This window comes from Poecilia reticulata, linkage group LG1 (assembly GCF_000633615.1).
Source record: "Poecilia reticulata strain Guanapo linkage group LG1, Guppy_female_1.0+MT, whole genome shotgun sequence".
NCBI classification, from domain to species: Eukaryota; Metazoa; Chordata; class Actinopteri; order Cyprinodontiformes; family Poeciliidae; genus Poecilia; species Poecilia reticulata.
The window spans coordinates 6,912,210-6,928,729 of NC_024331.1; the positions used below are offsets into that span (position 1 = coordinate 6,912,210).

At 39.4% G+C, this 16,520-nt stretch overlaps 1 protein-coding gene across 2 annotated transcripts in view; it reads left to right on the top strand.

Moving 5' to 3' along the window:
• prkcaa (protein kinase C, alpha, a) overlaps positions 1-16,520 on the top strand; it is a 141,440-nt gene that overhangs the window by 37,269 nt on the left and 87,651 nt on the right. For both annotated transcript variants that reach the window (XM_008420254.2, XM_017305920.1), the window contains exon 3: positions 12,050-12,132. In XM_008420254.2, coding sequence (XP_008418476.1) covers positions 12,050-12,132 — 83 coding nt within the window. The remainder of the gene's footprint in view (positions 1-12,049; positions 12,133-16,520) is intronic.

Genomic DNA, 16,520 nt, shown 5'->3' on the forward strand with positions numbered 1-16,520 from the left:
CCCCTATCAGTGACTTCAAATCTCAGGCAGGTCAAGGTTGCTGGAGAGTTCATTGAGAAGGGATGTTTCTGTTTTTACAGATTGACATTAACATTGGTATTGAACGATGTTTGTTAATTTTAAAAATATCAGTTTTGGCCTCATAAGTAAAGCAATTCTGATATTAATAACCAATGTTTATTTTCATCTTGTTGTCACTTGTGTCTGAGTTTTGGGACAGAAATAAAAAAGGTGGACCAGGTGGGATTTGTTTCGGCATGTGAGTGTGATGCAGCAAAGAATTGTGGGATGTTTAATTGAAGCGAAGAAAAGATGGAGAAACAGAATGTAATAGTATCGGCCACAGCAACAATGTTAATATCGGATATCAATATCGACCAAAATGTTGACATTGATGCATTCCTTTCCCGGTGAGACAAAATATATCAAGTTCAGAAGCTGATTTAATAATTTGAGGCTTTAATTTCTGTCATACTGTTCTTAAAACACAAACCCGTTTGTAACATTCTTCTTTAAGAGTCACAAAGAAATGTGATTTGTATCACTAAACTGCACACAGTGACGACATTTAATCAGATTTCTAAATAGGTACTTATTTATGCTCTCATAGAAGAAACAGTGGAGAAAATAGTAAAACTTAACAATCCCAACAATACGACAGTTTTGGACAGTTTTAAAATATCATTCTCATCACGTTAAGAAATTTATCACGATAAATAATAAACGATACGATAAATGCCCACCCCAACTTAGACTTCCTCTAAAAACAATAAGTGTTGACAACCAACAAGACAAGTTCACTCAACATTATTTTCTTTCTTTCTTCAAAATAAGAGTCTCACGCAAAAATCCAGTAGGATGAAATGGTTTAAATCTACAGCCCATCATGAGCATTATAGCTTAGACTTAATTCACCAAATGAGACTGATTGCTCAGAGTGACTGGAAAGCCCTTTGTGAAACGGATACCGCTTTCATAATAAATATAATAATGTGGCGTTTTAATGTCCCCAATGTTTACAGTCAGCTCTTGGTAATGACTTCATGCGGCTTGCGTTGAGCTGTACTTTCCACCTTTGCTCGTGTTTACAAAGCATGAACCTACATCATTCTCATGTTTAGTGGAAGACCTTTTAAAACCAAAGACTGCTATTGCCTCTAACTGGTCTTAAATGCGCCGCAGCTTTAGTGCTAAACCAAAATCTGCATGCTGGGTGTCGAGTTGTCTGTGGAGAAAAAAATCCAAAGTAAAGCCAGCTGTGTCTGCTCTCTCTGGGTCTGGAACAGGAGGCCGGGCCCGGCCCTGGAAGCCTGCTGGGAGGGGAAGCTGCAGAGTTGTTTTAAGATCCTCCTCTGGTGGAAAAACAGCAACACATGCTTTCATCTGCATTGGGGAAGATAAACAAAGAATCGTTTATCTAAGGTTGTTCTTCGTTTTAAAAGTTTACAAGGTTTCGAAAAAGAAATTTTTTAAAAAAAGAAAAAAGTCCTGGTGTTGACTTTTGCCTCTCTATAGTCATACTGAGGTACTGTTAGCTGTGGGCTGATTGTTTTAATAAACTGGTGTTGCTTTTGTGTGCAGTTGTGTTTGGCTTGGCGATGATATTTCTAATGACATTTTAATGGGAGCTAATTGCAAAGCAGCAGCATCACTTCAAGACATGCAATGATTGTGTTTCACTCTTGAATTAGATGAGTAAGGACACATTGAAAAGATAAAGATGCACCTTAAAGCAGTGTTAAAATTATGTTGAACATTAACTTCTTTTGGTCTGAGTTTACCGCTAGCAGCAGAAATAACTTGTGGTCTTTTAGCAAAGACAAGAGAAATCCCACAACCACTAAAATCTGATGCCAATCCATTTCCTTTTCACTTTATGAAGGAAGTTGTGCTCATGTCTTCTTCCGAGGTTTTATTTGGCGAGAGCGATGCAAACAGCCAACTACCGGCCTCCTTTTGGGTCGACAACAAGCCCAGCAGGAGGGGCGGTTCTTGGTGCAGCGCCTCCGACAGGTGCGTGGGGGAATGGATTTTTCAAATGGTTTGGATTGTTTGACACAGTGCCCTGCACCAGCTGAAAATGTAACAAATGTTGCAATTTTGGCCCCCCAATCAAACCGAGTCAACCAGGTGTGAAAACAACTAAGCACTCAATCTAACCTCAGACTATGAGGTGTAAAAACGACCCTAGCTCTGTTTGACCCACCCGAGGCGCATTTGTCAATATAATCCAATGAGATTCGAGGTTGTAAAAACAGATGAGAGTACGACAAAAGCTCAGAGTCTGAATACTTTTTCTTGGCGCTGTACGGATTGGTTTGTGTGGCAGTATATGCTGAATACTTGTTGAGAATCGGGGTGAGAGAGTTCAGTCATTTCTCCTACAATCTCCCTCTCAGGCTCAGACGGGACCGCTTGTTAAATACTCACTTCACCGAAAGTTCCCAGAGTTCATAGCTTCCAGCTTTTTAACTCACCCAGAGCAACCAAAGACACTAACTTTTTATGCTGGCTCAATTCTCATCAGAATGAGCTATGCGTGCACAAAATTGACTCTGCGCCTCGGCTCTGCCGGCGAGGGGAGAATGATTCTGTTCGCACTCTTTCACGTCCCTCCTGCGCGTGTATAAACGACGGCGCTATTTTGGAATCACTGGCTCATCTGTTCTCTCGAGTGCGTCCTGAACTTTGTCAAAGTTTGCTCTGAGTTGTAGCAGCGTTCAGGAGGAAATGAGAGCCACAGCCACTTCCATTAGACGTTTGTAACTAGACACTCGGTGCTGCTGTACTCATTCGCGCCGTTCAGAGTTATCCTTATTTTCCGCCGATTTCCCTCTTTCCAAAGCCATTAGCAGCAATTGAATGAACCGCTTTAAATCCCCAAAGCCCCTCGGCGCTTCAAAACAAATCGGTCATGTGTGAAAAGACTTTCTTTACCTGAAAGGACTCAGTCAAGCATTTATCAAGGGCCAGTTAGCAGACAGCAGCCGCATCTGGAGAAGTAAAAAAAATTTAAAAAATAAAAAATCAGTGATTTTCACAAGCACACTCACTCTCACGCACGCACACTGTGAGCATTTCAGCAGACAAAACCAGTTTTACGAAAAGACTACAAATCCCAGTGTATAAAAGCCCATCTGTGTGCCACTCAGTAAGAGTCACTTAATTCAATAACCAGCAAAATGGGAGCTGCCTGAAGTAATCGGAGGCATAGTTGCCTCCTTTCTGTACACAAATTAAGCAATTTCATAATATCAGTAATTGAGTAATTTCTGATCCATTATAACATTGGATATATATATTAGGTCTCAACATGTAGAGGTTTTCCTGAAGCAAAAACATTTATTCAGTATCAGTATGTGTAATTTTTTCATTTTTAGACCAAGATTTTAATCGTCTCAAAGGCTTTTTAAAAATTTTTATCTTTTTTACAGTTCGTCTTAATACTCTTCCGGTTCCACAAGGCTTTCAGCAATTATAAAAGTGTGAAAACTTTTTCTTTCACACACAGAAATATGAACCAAAATAGCTTTTTTTTTGTTTTTTCCGCACCGAGTGTCTAGTGACGGGCGTTGGCTGTCATCCAGGCTGCATTCAGTCTCACTACCGCTACTTCCGTTACTGAAAATCGTAACTAATATCCAGCTGCTTCTGTTTAAAAAAAATAAATAAAGTTTTTTAAAAAAGCAAAGGTGCAGCAGTTTCATTTGGAGTTAAGCTGATACTTTTGCCGCTCTTTTCTGTTTTGACAAGTAAGCTGGCATTTTGAAAAATTCAGTCAAAAACCACCTCAAGCCAGCATAAAAGATAACTAGCCTGATAACTTTCCCAAATTCATACACTGAATATAAACATATGGTATTATAACTGGGATAAAATTCAAACATATGCATTTGAAAATATGGAAGTTTATGTTTTGTATACTTTTTAAAGTATTTAATGTTATTTATGGCTACATAAATGCACTACATATGCACGCATGTTAATGTTAGGATGTGTATATTTCCTCATTTTCTTGCTTCCATTGGGAGATATGTCTTATTGTCTGAGATTTCTTATTATACGTCTTGCAATTTCAGGAAAAATCCATAACACTATAGATAGTCTTGCGCTAGTATGGATTATCAAACTGATTTTTTTTTATGGTGTTATAAAAAATACCACGGATGGTGCAAGTCTAAACTGACCTCATAAAATGCGTGGGAACCAGGTTCTAGCTTGACCTAGAACAATGATAAAAAGAGTAAAGTGCAGCGGTGATGTTCAGCTGCTCTTCCAGAGGTCGATGCAGAGTCAACGAGAGGCTGTGGTGAAATCCTGCTGTGAATTTAAGATGGACTGCTGAGGGACGAGCAGGACCACGCCCTCCTACTTAAACCTCAGCCTTACCTACCGAACTGGATCAGCTGCTGGGACGCTCAGCAACATGTTTAATACATGCCTGCATGCTGCCAGGAAGCCAAAACTGGCAATTGGTTGTGGGATCATTCTTTTAACCAGCATATTGTAAGAGACGGGTTTTAATTGAAAACAAAAAGTCATAACAAGTAGTTTTTTTCGTCAAGTTTATGATGAAAATGTCTTATGTTTGTCTCATCTCAAGCGTACTAACTTATAAGTACATTTTCAGAAAGATATAAAAGCTTATTTTAAGTCAATAATTCCCTAATATTGATTAAAAAAAAATACTTCTTCTATTGACAGATTTTTCCTCTTGTAACATGGGAAAAATGTCTTGTTATAAATTAAATAATCTGCCTGTGGCATCAGCACTTTTTCATCAATATTAAGGAATCATTGACTTAAAACAAACGCCTACATCTTGCTGAAAAGTTACTTGTAAGTTAGTTTTGTCTCACTTCACATACTAAGATGTTTTCACTATAAACTGGACAAAAAAAATACTTGGTAAGATTTTGTGTTTTTTGCAGGGGAGATGAGCAACTTTTGACGTATTTCGACACCCTGAATCATTCTAGCTGCCTTTGAGCTGCAAAACGTGTGTGTCAGAGCCAGTTCAACCCTGGTTTCCACCCGAGCCGTAACACCAGTGACGTAGACGACAAAGTGGAAGTGAATAATAACCGTGACAGTGATCAGTCTTAAGATTTGCGACTGGAACAAATCAGTCCTGTTTTAGATGTTCACCGACAATAATCTGCTGGAATCACCTTCAATAGGTGCAGTTTTAAGGCGACTGAGTTCAAACTGGTTTAGATTGGTTTGGATTAGAAAGGTGCAGCTGCTTTAAATCACATTTCCATATGTATAAGCAAACAGTTTAAATGATTAATTTCTTGTAATTTCCTGTCTGAAGAAAAAAAAAAGGAGTTTTGAAATACATTTTCTCAAGTGGATTGTAAAGTAAACTTCCTTTATTTTATCTTATATGAGATAAAATGATTGCAATAGATAGTAAGTAATCATTTAAAGAGCTTCATTAAATTCCTACTTTCTATGTAAATCCTGTTGATCCAGTGTGGCTGATGGCACAGTTATTTCAGTGGCATGATTCAAACAGCACTAGGATGCAATTTTTGTCCTGAGGTACTTCAGCATCAAAAGTAAATTTTAAGTTAAAGTTGATTTCTGACATCTGATTTCTGACGGATTCGGAAAATGTCTGAATTCTGACATTTTGCATGGCTCATATGCTCCAGATGTATTGCTACTACTTTTTTTGTCATAGCTTATAATATTAATATTGTTTTTAAAAATAAAATAAAAAATGCCTCTGAAGATCTCAACATGTAATTTTTTAAAGTGTCTCTCGTATTAGTTGCATTGAAGCTTCGCTATTTATTTGTATTTATTTTCATTTTTCCTAATTTAGAAATTAAGTAGCAATCAATTTTCATAATGATCTCAGCATAATTCAGGTACAATTATCTACATCACTGTGTTGCTGCCTCCTGATAGAGGCATCGGTGGCGTTGAGCGGTGCGTGTGTGAAACTTGTGTCGCCCCACAGAGCGAAACCATTCACAAACAGCTGGCCGCTAATGAGAACCCCAGAAGACACCGAGTTTCAATTAATTCATTAATCTTTTTTTTTCTTTTTCGTCTTTTCCCTCAAAGCAAGCGGGTCCCGACATTGTGTAGGGGCAGCAAAGTCCTAAAACAAGCTGTGGAATTTGATTAGCATCAGTGTTTCACTTGAGAAGCACATGGCAAGAAATGGCAAGAAAATCATAACCAAGATTAAAAAAAGCAGCGAATCATTTGACTGAGATACCAATATAATGAGGGCTATAATAATTAGAAGTCCTGACTAAATGGGACCATTCACAATTCAATTTTTTAGCTGTCGTAATAGATGTGGTTCATGAAATGAGATGCCTCACTCTATTCTAAATTCTAAGAATTCTAAATTCTAAGAATTTTTTAAAGGAAATTCTATGACAAGAATTTCATAAAAAATAAAAATTGTGAAACTTAAGAATGTCCTAATGTCAAGTTTTGTTGCTGAATAGGACCCAAACATGCAGGACAAGTTCATGTCTAGGTGAATATTTCACAATAAAACATGGTAACAAACTTCCAGAGGTTGAAGGCAAAAATAACACAAAGGAAGAAACAAATGGTTAGGGCAAGGATCTGAAAATGATCTCTGATTCAAACTTTAGCATCATTAGCTTCTGTGGCTTACCAAATTCCACAGGGTGTTGAGCTTGAAGCTCTAGCCTTCACGTCCATAACCCATAATAAAGTAAAGACTTACTTTACTAGATGAGGTTGCATGCTGACAGGAAGTGGGCAGCACTTTGCTTGCAACTGCTTATTTACATTTTAACCTCCTTTGGAAATAAAAGTAGCTGTTAGTATTCAAAGATTTGTCAAGGCAGAATTTCCCCTCAACATTTAAAAAAAATACTTCAGTCTTTATTCTCATGTTGAGTCTTCATAGTTTTTAAAATCGATTCTACTATTGACTTAGCAAATGTTTTCTAGTGGATATTAATAAATATTGGTAGAACTTAAGCACTAAGAGTCATCTCTAAATTTGAATAAACAGAAGAAGGGCATCGCACCTTACTCATGTGTCAGACAGAGACTCTTAAATAAAAAGATTGCTCCCTGCAGCTCCGACATTAACAATCTAAGGCCTTTTTTTGTCTTTAAATCAGAGAAGTGGGTCAGCCGCGTCCCATCGGCTTCCAGTGCGGGATGAGTTATGGAAGTTCTCTGCTCCTGAAATGTATTGCCTGTCTCGCTTGTTGGCTGGCGGTGGTGTGAGTTACGGTTTCATGGTTTCATGCTGGCTGTGGATTGGGCTGACTGATTGCTCCACTGAGGCAAAGCGAGTCCAGCGGGTTGGGGGTTGGTGGTGATGCGAGACGTCTGTGTTGGGGGCGGGAGGTTGTATTGATTTGCCATCATTAAAGTATTTGTCAATACAAATAGGTTTCCAGCTCAACTCCTGGCTCTTGGTTCTTGAACTGATTTGAAAATTTCTGTTATTTCTATATTTTTAAAAAATGTTATTCCAGTTTTTAAAGCACTGTTAGTTGCTCTGCCTGCTACCTAAAAAATTCAACCCGACCCAGCCCAAGCCGGTACGCATTGTGCCCGACGAATTAGCATCAACTCTAAGCCCGAACCTGACGTAAACCTGACATATTATTATTAAGCTTTCACTGATTGGACCGTAATTTGTGTTGGCTTGTGTTTAACGTGTTCCAGCTCCATCTTGTTGCTTGTTGTAACCGCAGGATGAGTCAAGTGCAAATCATCTGGGATGTGTGATTGATAGGAGCGGAGCAGGACATATTTATTATGCAGTGTGCTGCCATTGTTACAGTCTATAGATTGTCTTACCCTTACTTTCTTTCATACTTTCTTTTCTCAATGTGATATGTTGTCAACCCCTTAAACTACATGTAGATTAAAGCGACTAATTTTGGTTCGGGTCGGGTTCAGGCCGTAAATGTAGACTCTGCTATAGTTACTGTGAGCAGTCAGTAATTAGTGGATTATTTCAGTAGTTATATGGTTATGTTGTTCACTGAATGGCTCATTAAAACGCGTTCAGTGATGCTGTCACCTGTGTAAGTCTTGAGGGAGTTCCCATATTTGCTTAAAGTTTAGTTTTAATGTTTTATTGTGATAATAGTGYAGTTTATTGTGGCTGACGGCTCATATGAGGCAGCAGCAGCACCTCCAGATATTCTTAACCCACCGCTCCAACTACTTTCTAAAAAATCTAGTTTTGCCTTATTAAAAACTATAAAACCTTAAATGATTTAAAAATGTTTGTTGGAAAAGCAGAATGTTCTGCTTTTCCCCCCCATCACTCTCACACTTTTATCTCTGTGCTCCAAAGTGAGAATCACACGTGAAGATACCATCTGCTCACCGTCTCTGCCTCCAATAAAGTACTCATTAAGTCTTAATATGGGTTTCCACTGGTCTGGGTCCATTTGTGGCAGCATTCTTGTAGTTTTTTATTTCAGTTCTCCTTTGTTTTAGTCCCCCTCCCCTTTTAACAATAATTAGACCAGAGACATTTCTTGTGAAAAGCTAGACAGAAGCATTGATGCCACTTACATTATGAGCCATAGTTCCATTGGAGCTGAAGTGGTTAAAGCGATGAAGTCATCCTCTGCCGCAGAAGTAACCTTTGACCTTCCGCTTTTGTGGCGTTCCTCATATGAGACAATTTATGGTGTGCTTTACGACGATACAGACAAAGAAAGGCGAAACATTTTTCCTGGAATTTTTCACATGGCAAAGGAAAATCAAAGTGGCTCATTTTTGCCTTATTTTGCTTCAAAGTGAATAAAGAATTGTTGAAAAGGATGTTATTTTTATTTCCCATCCCTGCCTGGTCAAATCCATTAGTTAATATTTGACCAGACATGCCTGTTAATGTGAAGTGTGGGGTATAAAGCTTCTTTCCAAGGGAATTAGCGGCTACCGAAATTCAAAGAACACGGTAAATATTGACAGGATCTTTGCCGCCCACATTTCAAACATCTAAAATAACAGCACACTGTGAGATAAGGCGTGACGGTGACGATGTAAAAGGCTTGGAATGCGTTTCGTTTTGTTTTTTGACCATCCAACAGATAACATATATTAAAAAATATATAGATCAGAGCCGCTATGTGATATCGGGATGTCACTGTTAAGTGCCAAACAAAGCATGTTGTTGTGAATTATTTATGAGAAAAATGTAATATGTGGTCCGAATGCAGCGGAGATTATCACACTGAAGAGGAATGGTAATTTCATGAGTTATGATTAATAATCTGCCAGCAACATCAGACTTATCTGGCATATTTTTAATAATAGTGGATGCAGATTTATTGCAGGACAGACAGCAGATAGATTTAACTCCGTTGACTTTGACACCAAAATTACAGCACATTTCTTTGCTTTCTCTTTTTTTTACAATATTTATTTATGTAGCATCCTATGATGGACTGGTGACTATGACACCAGCACCACAGCAGGGATGAAACAGTTCATCTCATTTGACCATAAACATTTCAGCCATTTTGCTTGCCCATTTGGGGAGCAGCAGCAAATTTCATTTGGGCTTGGAGTTGTTTCGATTGCAGGTCTTTTTATTCAGCTTGCTCCTTACTCAGTGCGTGATGATGTATATAACTGTCTCTATTAAAAGCAGTGAGTTTTTGTGTATATTTGAGCTTATTTGCATTTTATTGACCCTTGTGTGCAGAAGAGAACACCAACAACGTTTTTTATGTAATTTATAGACCCATCTCTTCCTTTTATAAATCCTCCAAGTTGCATAACCTCTCCATCCTGGAGAAAGAACAGTTCAGATAAATCAGTAAAAGCCCAGAAGTGTTCGATGTTGAAGCCGAGCGGATTTAAATTTCTGAACTTATCTCTGAACCAGTCTTGGTATTTTTAGAGGGAATGAAATGAAGCGACCAACCAAGGCCGGCGTATCACGTCGCTGACGTAAATGAAATCACTAAAAGACGTTTGTAGAGACTAGAAACGAAGACCATTGTAAACAGCAGATCTCGACGCTTTTATCTCATGAGGTGAGCTCTGGCCTTGAGAACGTTAGCTTGTCAAAGATAAAAAAAAACAAAAAAAACTGGGTTTTCTTTCAACAAGGTCCTTAAGCAGAACTAACAGTTAATTAGACGCATTTGCTCTCAGATGGGGAAAAATAGTTTTTATTATTCTCTCTCTCTCTCTTTTTTTTTATGATGCCCAGTTAGGCCTCCCTGTCTCGTCTTGGTGTGAGGCAGTTGCAGGCGCCTTCCTCCACATTGACTCAGCTGCTTCCATTGGCTGTGTGCTTTGGTGTACTCGACGACCTAGCACTTAAACATACAGAACCGTTCTGTGCGCTCTGACAGCGTGTAGGCACAAGGATTCAAAGTGTGAGGCCCCGGATGTGCATTCAGTAGATGCATGACAGCCAACTGTGCCTGTCTGTGTGTATTTAGAAATGTTGGGCGGTGGAGAAAGGCGACAATATCAAAGGCAGATTCCGGTCAGCTTTCAGTGTACGTTGCAGTAAATGTGGCATTTTGGTTTCGTTACGTCGCCTGCTGGACGTTGTTGGGCTTCAGGGTTCACTTCACATTTATTTAGTAGAGCCTTCTCGGTAAAGTAGGAAAACTCTCTTTCCCAAGAACCCCGGTTGCCATTGGAGTCCCACAAGATTTTGTCTTTGGGTCAGTTTTATTGACATTGTGCGTGATTTTCTTGGTCCTGCTTCTATAAATACATCAGTTCATTTCACTGCAATGCTGACAACACACAAATCTATCATGTGTTGAGTCAATAAAGATGGTTTTGGTGGCAAAAACTGGGCCCCACAACCGTCAAATTACCCACCACCCCAAACACAAAGGGGTTTGGCAGCAGACACGACTTTGAGTTTAAGCCGCTCCGGTAAAGTATAAAATATTTGGTGCGCCACAGGCAGAGAGAGGGCAATATTCAGCTTCAGTCAGCCACTGCATTACTTTGATATAAAGAAACTGTATTCCTTCAGTCATCTGAGGACTACTTGTTGAAAATCAGACACCTGATGCGCCGTAAGGTGCAGGTACACCCCAGGCTCTCTCATTTGTGTCCTCGGCTCTAATGGCGCCAACAGACGCAGCAGTTCCTGTCAGACATATGTTGTGCGTCTTTGCCAGTGGAACAGGGCTAGCTAATGGGTAACTTTGGGAAGCTTGTAAACTTTAATTGTTCTCTGCTGTTTTCCGAGTTAGCATTCCTACCAGACGTCTTCTCATCGTTCCACACGGGAGTTCTGGGTGGAGGTGAATGAAATTAAGAGACTGCTGTTGAACCTCAACTGCTAACAGAATGACACGTGACATTTGGAGCTCAAATTTAAACACCACACAAGCAGAAGACTAAAATTTTAACAATTTGGACCTCAGCGTGTTTGGAAAGCCAGAAGTGTCACAATTTAATCATTTTAAAAATCCCCAGATTTATGTTTATACCTGTGAATGTTTCAGTCAAGATGGAGACACATGTCAAATAACTTATCTTAACCTCAAATAAATCAAATGCGTATCTAATTTAAATTTTTTAATTTTTTTTACCTCACGGCCTTGTTCTGAATATCCATTATGAATGCATTTTGTTTTCTCCACAATCAGCTGAATTTCTACGCAGGTTATATAAGGGTTTTCTTTAGTGAGAGAGAGGTTCCTACTTCTAGATTGGTCAGTAACGGAGATCTGACCTTCACTGTAGTGAACTTAAAACCATGAAAAAACATTCAACTTTCAACACTTTTTTCCTGTAGTGTTCATACCTGTTATTTAAGTGGGGCTGGGACTTTAATATTTGAGTTTGTGTGTAAGGTTTGCACAACAAGATGAGCAAACGTGGAAGGATGACTGGCCATTTCAAAAGTATGTAAAGTGACCTGTTTTAGGTCTCTTACTTTGTTTTGCACAATGTTTTAGTGGATCTTAATGTATCATTTATAAAACACTAGATGTTGGGGCCTTTTACATCTTTTTGTCGTGTCTTTCTCCAATGTTTGCTGCTCTGAATCTCTTTTCTGACTCCGTCCTGTTTTCTTGCCCTGCAGTTTGCTGTTTTGTGGTCCACAAGAGGTGCCATGAATTGGTCACGTTCTCCTGCCCGGGGGCGGATAAGGGGCCCGACACAGACGTAAGTACCAGAGTACCAGCTGTTCCCTCCTATTTGTTTGCTGCCATTTATGTCATTAGACCTCAGCACATATGAAATGGCGCCAGAATGCATTTCTAACATTCAGCCCTCTGTTGCTCTTTACCAGCCTCTCTTGTTCGTCCTCGTATAAAAAAATGTCAGTCTGTTGAGGGATGAAGGAAAGTTGAATCTTACTTAACTAATTGGCATTGTTTCCCTCGCAATTAGAGCTGCAAAGTGTTGGCGCGGAGTCTAGATGGTTTGAGGATAATTTAATCACAAACAAATTTGTGGAAAAAGAAATTGGGGTCGTGTGTCATTTTGGGCTCTCTCAGGAGAGAAACCTTTTTCGGTGTTCACGCCTTTCCGAAGAAAGAGTTCTAGGGTAAGACTAGCAAAAGTCCCGATGCAATCAGAAGAACTGCAGGTGGCTAATAAGGTTCATTCGGCATCAGTGTTCCTGTCCGGTCATGTAAGGCACCACCTGAGACAAGCGGTACTGAAATATCTCAAGGAGCCACTTTACAAACCCAGAAAAGTCAAACTTAAACCCTATTCTGTTGATGCTTTTTGTGGTGAGTGCCACTGAAGACATTCTTAATCTGAACCTTTTGTGCCTCCTTTCCACTTCTTTGGCATCCTGTATAAAAGTGTAGACACTTTGCTACTTGTATAAAAGCGCTTTTACACTTCCAGTCACTCATGCGCTCCCTTCCTGGTGAGCAGATTGGAGGCATTGTCAAATGCTCTCTGGACATTTTGACATTTAGTGAGGAAAGCTGAATTCAGACCTTGACTTCTCTTCATCCTGAACTGCAGTCCATCTTGTGACTTCATGACTCCCAGACGTTAAAGAAAAAAGCTCCTCAGGGAAAATAGGAGTTATAATCCCAGTGGTCCTGTTGTGCATAGATGTGCATCTTGCAATCCAATTCTCCTCATTACTTAATAAAACGCAATTGCACTCGAATTCCAAACTAACAAAATGTACACATTTACTGATCTGAAAACCATTTTTTTCCCATAATTATATCAGTTTCACCAAAAGAGATGCTGCCATCTTTAAGTTTTAATGACACTTGTCATAAATTGTGAAGTTTCAATGGGTAAGCCACTGTATGAGTCGTGCAAAGGAAGTTTCTCATAAGCTCTTAAACTCTTCAAGGACACTCGCAGTGAAGTTTCCCACCATTTCTTCTTGGTTTCCTAGGAGCAGCTATTTGCTATCAGTCGTTTGCTTGTCAGCTCTTTAAGTGTGAAACTCCATTTACATACCTGGCCTCTTGCTGGGCACTAAGAGCCTGGCCTCTGTAACTGGAGATATGTCAGTGTGTCAGTCGGGATCGTCAACCCAGACTCTCTAAATAGAGCTCCCCACAGATTGCACGGAGTCTCCAGAAGCATAAGGTAGCTTGAGCGAGGTGCTCCATGATCCACTGAGAAATCAGGTTCATTGTTTTCGGGGGACATTGTTCAGTTACTTGTCTGATGTGTGTGTAAGAGATCCTTGCCACCCCGGTGTGTGTTAAACCACACTCATGACCACATCCTGCTGTACGTCTTTTCATAGGTCAGGAAGTTTCTCACATAATTTCCCTTGTCAAGTCATATTGGTGTCTCAGGACACAGGAAGTCATGGATTACAAATTGCAAGATTTGACACTTTCTGATAAAAAAGGAAAGACTTTTTACTTTATAATATATAAAACTTATTTAGCTATTTAAAAGTTGGATTTCTTTTGAGTGTGACAAGAAGCTGCTGTGATGAAAAGCTTTTTTTATTGATCTTTTCTTTCATTGCGTTTACTTTGAAAAAGAAACAAGACGCCACATAAAGCAGAAGCTTTATGTGAAAATGGCCCTAATGCCCGTTTTCAGACAAAACTCAATTCTGTTTCAGTCCATTTTCTTTCACAACTGCAGCAAATCAAATCCATCCACTTTTAAAAGTACACTCCTTTCACTACTAAACTGTCCGATTGTTGTTTTAATGCGTCTTTTTTTTTTTTTTGCGCAGTTGCAGCCGAGTCATCGTTGCCAAGGGCAGCATATTACAAGGCTTAAAGCAGAGCAGAAAACCAATAACTTCTTCAGCCAGATAATATCTTCTGAATCTGCTGTATCTCGGCTATGTGCATCTTATGACTCATTTTTGTGTTTTATAACTCCCTCTACTATAAGAAACGGAGCGTGGTAAGCAGTCGCCGGTCTCTTCAGCAGAAGCTAACTTTGGCTTGACTGGGCAGAAATGCATTTTTCCTCAAAGCTGCAGGGACAACAGACTTCCTGTCTTTGAGCTTCTGAAGCAAACCCATCAGTTTAATTGGGTTCAAACCAACATCAGTGGATCTGCTGACTTGCTCATCTACAATACCACTTCTGCTGTTACGTACCTAGAGGTTGGTGGGTAGTGGCATCTTGCTGGCTGGAGATCATCATAGTTTGGCTAAATGTTTTGTTTGGCTGCTGGGTATAACATTAGCCTGCAGCTCATGTAAGTTCAGTGCTTTACGGAAGAGCGCCATCAATAATTCAAGAGCTCTCGGTTTCACCGCCGGGGCACGACAGATGAACCTGAGAAGTATGATGTGCCTGCGTTTGTGTGGGTGTGTGGCTATTGCATCATTGATGTCCACTTAACCAGTACAGCACATTTGACCCGAGGCAATCTGCTAGTCTGTTTGCACTGATTTCCTTTCTTCTTGTGCACACACACACACACACACACACTTTCACATGAGTATATACACGTATGCTCGAACAATCACCTCTTAGGCCCTCGGGCCTGTTCATTGCAGATAGTTGTGACAGAGTAATACAGTTAAGCAGCAGCGCATTTCCTTGGAAACGGACGGAGCTGACCCGAGGGTGACACATCATCCAAAACAAACCAATAACAAATGGACAGAAAATGGAGGCTGAACAGTAGAAGCACCTTCGTGGTTTTCCTGTTTGTCGAATTTTATTCAAGTTACATTCTGCATTGTTTTTTTCCATTGTATCCTATTAATTGTGTACCTCAAAAGTTGATTTGTGTTGTGCAAACACTTAGTTTTCAATTTGACGTCACAAATGGTAAAACGCTGCAATGTTCATTCAAGAAGCTGATATGTCATCAATAGTCAGATGGAACATCAGTGCAGCTGCTGATGTAATGTTAACCTAGCTTTCAGCAGACTTTGGCATGAACGGGTTATGTTTAGAAAGATTGACCTCAAAACCAAATATAACGCATCAGAACACACCAAATTAAAGACGGCGGCGTTTGTGTGACAGTAAATAATGTCAGAGAAACAGATTTACTTTCAGGCCTGCTGTGGGTAATTATTCATGGTGTTAAGATTCACATTATCCCTTTGCTCTCCATCAAAAAAAAGGAAAACTACTTAAAAATGATCAAAATGTGCAGGTGGGGATTGACATTAGTGGGTGAACCACTCTGCTTAGTTATTTTCTCAATTGCACAATTAGGGGAACATGTTTCAGTGTGGAAACCAAGGCAAAAGTCTCCAAATTGATGGTTTTGCATCTACATCGGTTAGCTAGTCATACTTGACAAATAAATAACATTTAGGATAAAGTGTTTTTAGAAAAATCTTTAATTAAGTTGTGGTGATCAGATTATTTCTCTGACCTGGTGTGGCATTTAAATAGGGAAAGGTTTATTTGGTTGTGCATACAGAAATATATTGGTTACTTGTTAAGGGACAGTATTATATAAAATGTACTTTCTTGAGCTTTACATCAAGTTATAATGTTATTCCCTCATCAAAACATACCTGGAATGTGACTCCCCCACTCAGCTCCTTCAGACTAGCCAGCAGCAATTAGCAAACACCTAGTGGAACTGCAAAGCTGTTGAGCTCATTATGTCAGTGTTGCGTTTTTACAACTTTTTATGGTAGTAAAACATTGTTAAAGGATTAATAGAGGAGCCATGTTGTGATGACTTCCTGAAGGCGGAGTTTCAGATAGAGCAGGAGTTTTTAAAGAGATAGGAGCCCAAATTTAAAGCGCTAAAATTATAAAAAGGCCAATTTCTTTACACATTTTCATCACAACTGAAGGCAACATAGTTTCTAGAAATGATTTAAGTGTGACACTAAATAAGCATAGAATAAAGTTGTGAATTTGCTTTTTGGGTGAAGAATCAAAACTTTGATCGCTTACTGCAAGCATTTTCATATATTTTTTAAGTAAATCCAAATCAAAATGAAGCTAAGATGGGGGCGTGGCCTAGGTCTCAATATGGAGTAGACGTGTTTTGAGGAAGCTCCGACTCAACTCCACCAATATCTCACCTTAAATAATATTTAAACTTCTGCGCAGCATATTTGTAGTGTGCCATCGCATTATGAACAGGACAACGAAGCCAAAAGGTAATAAAA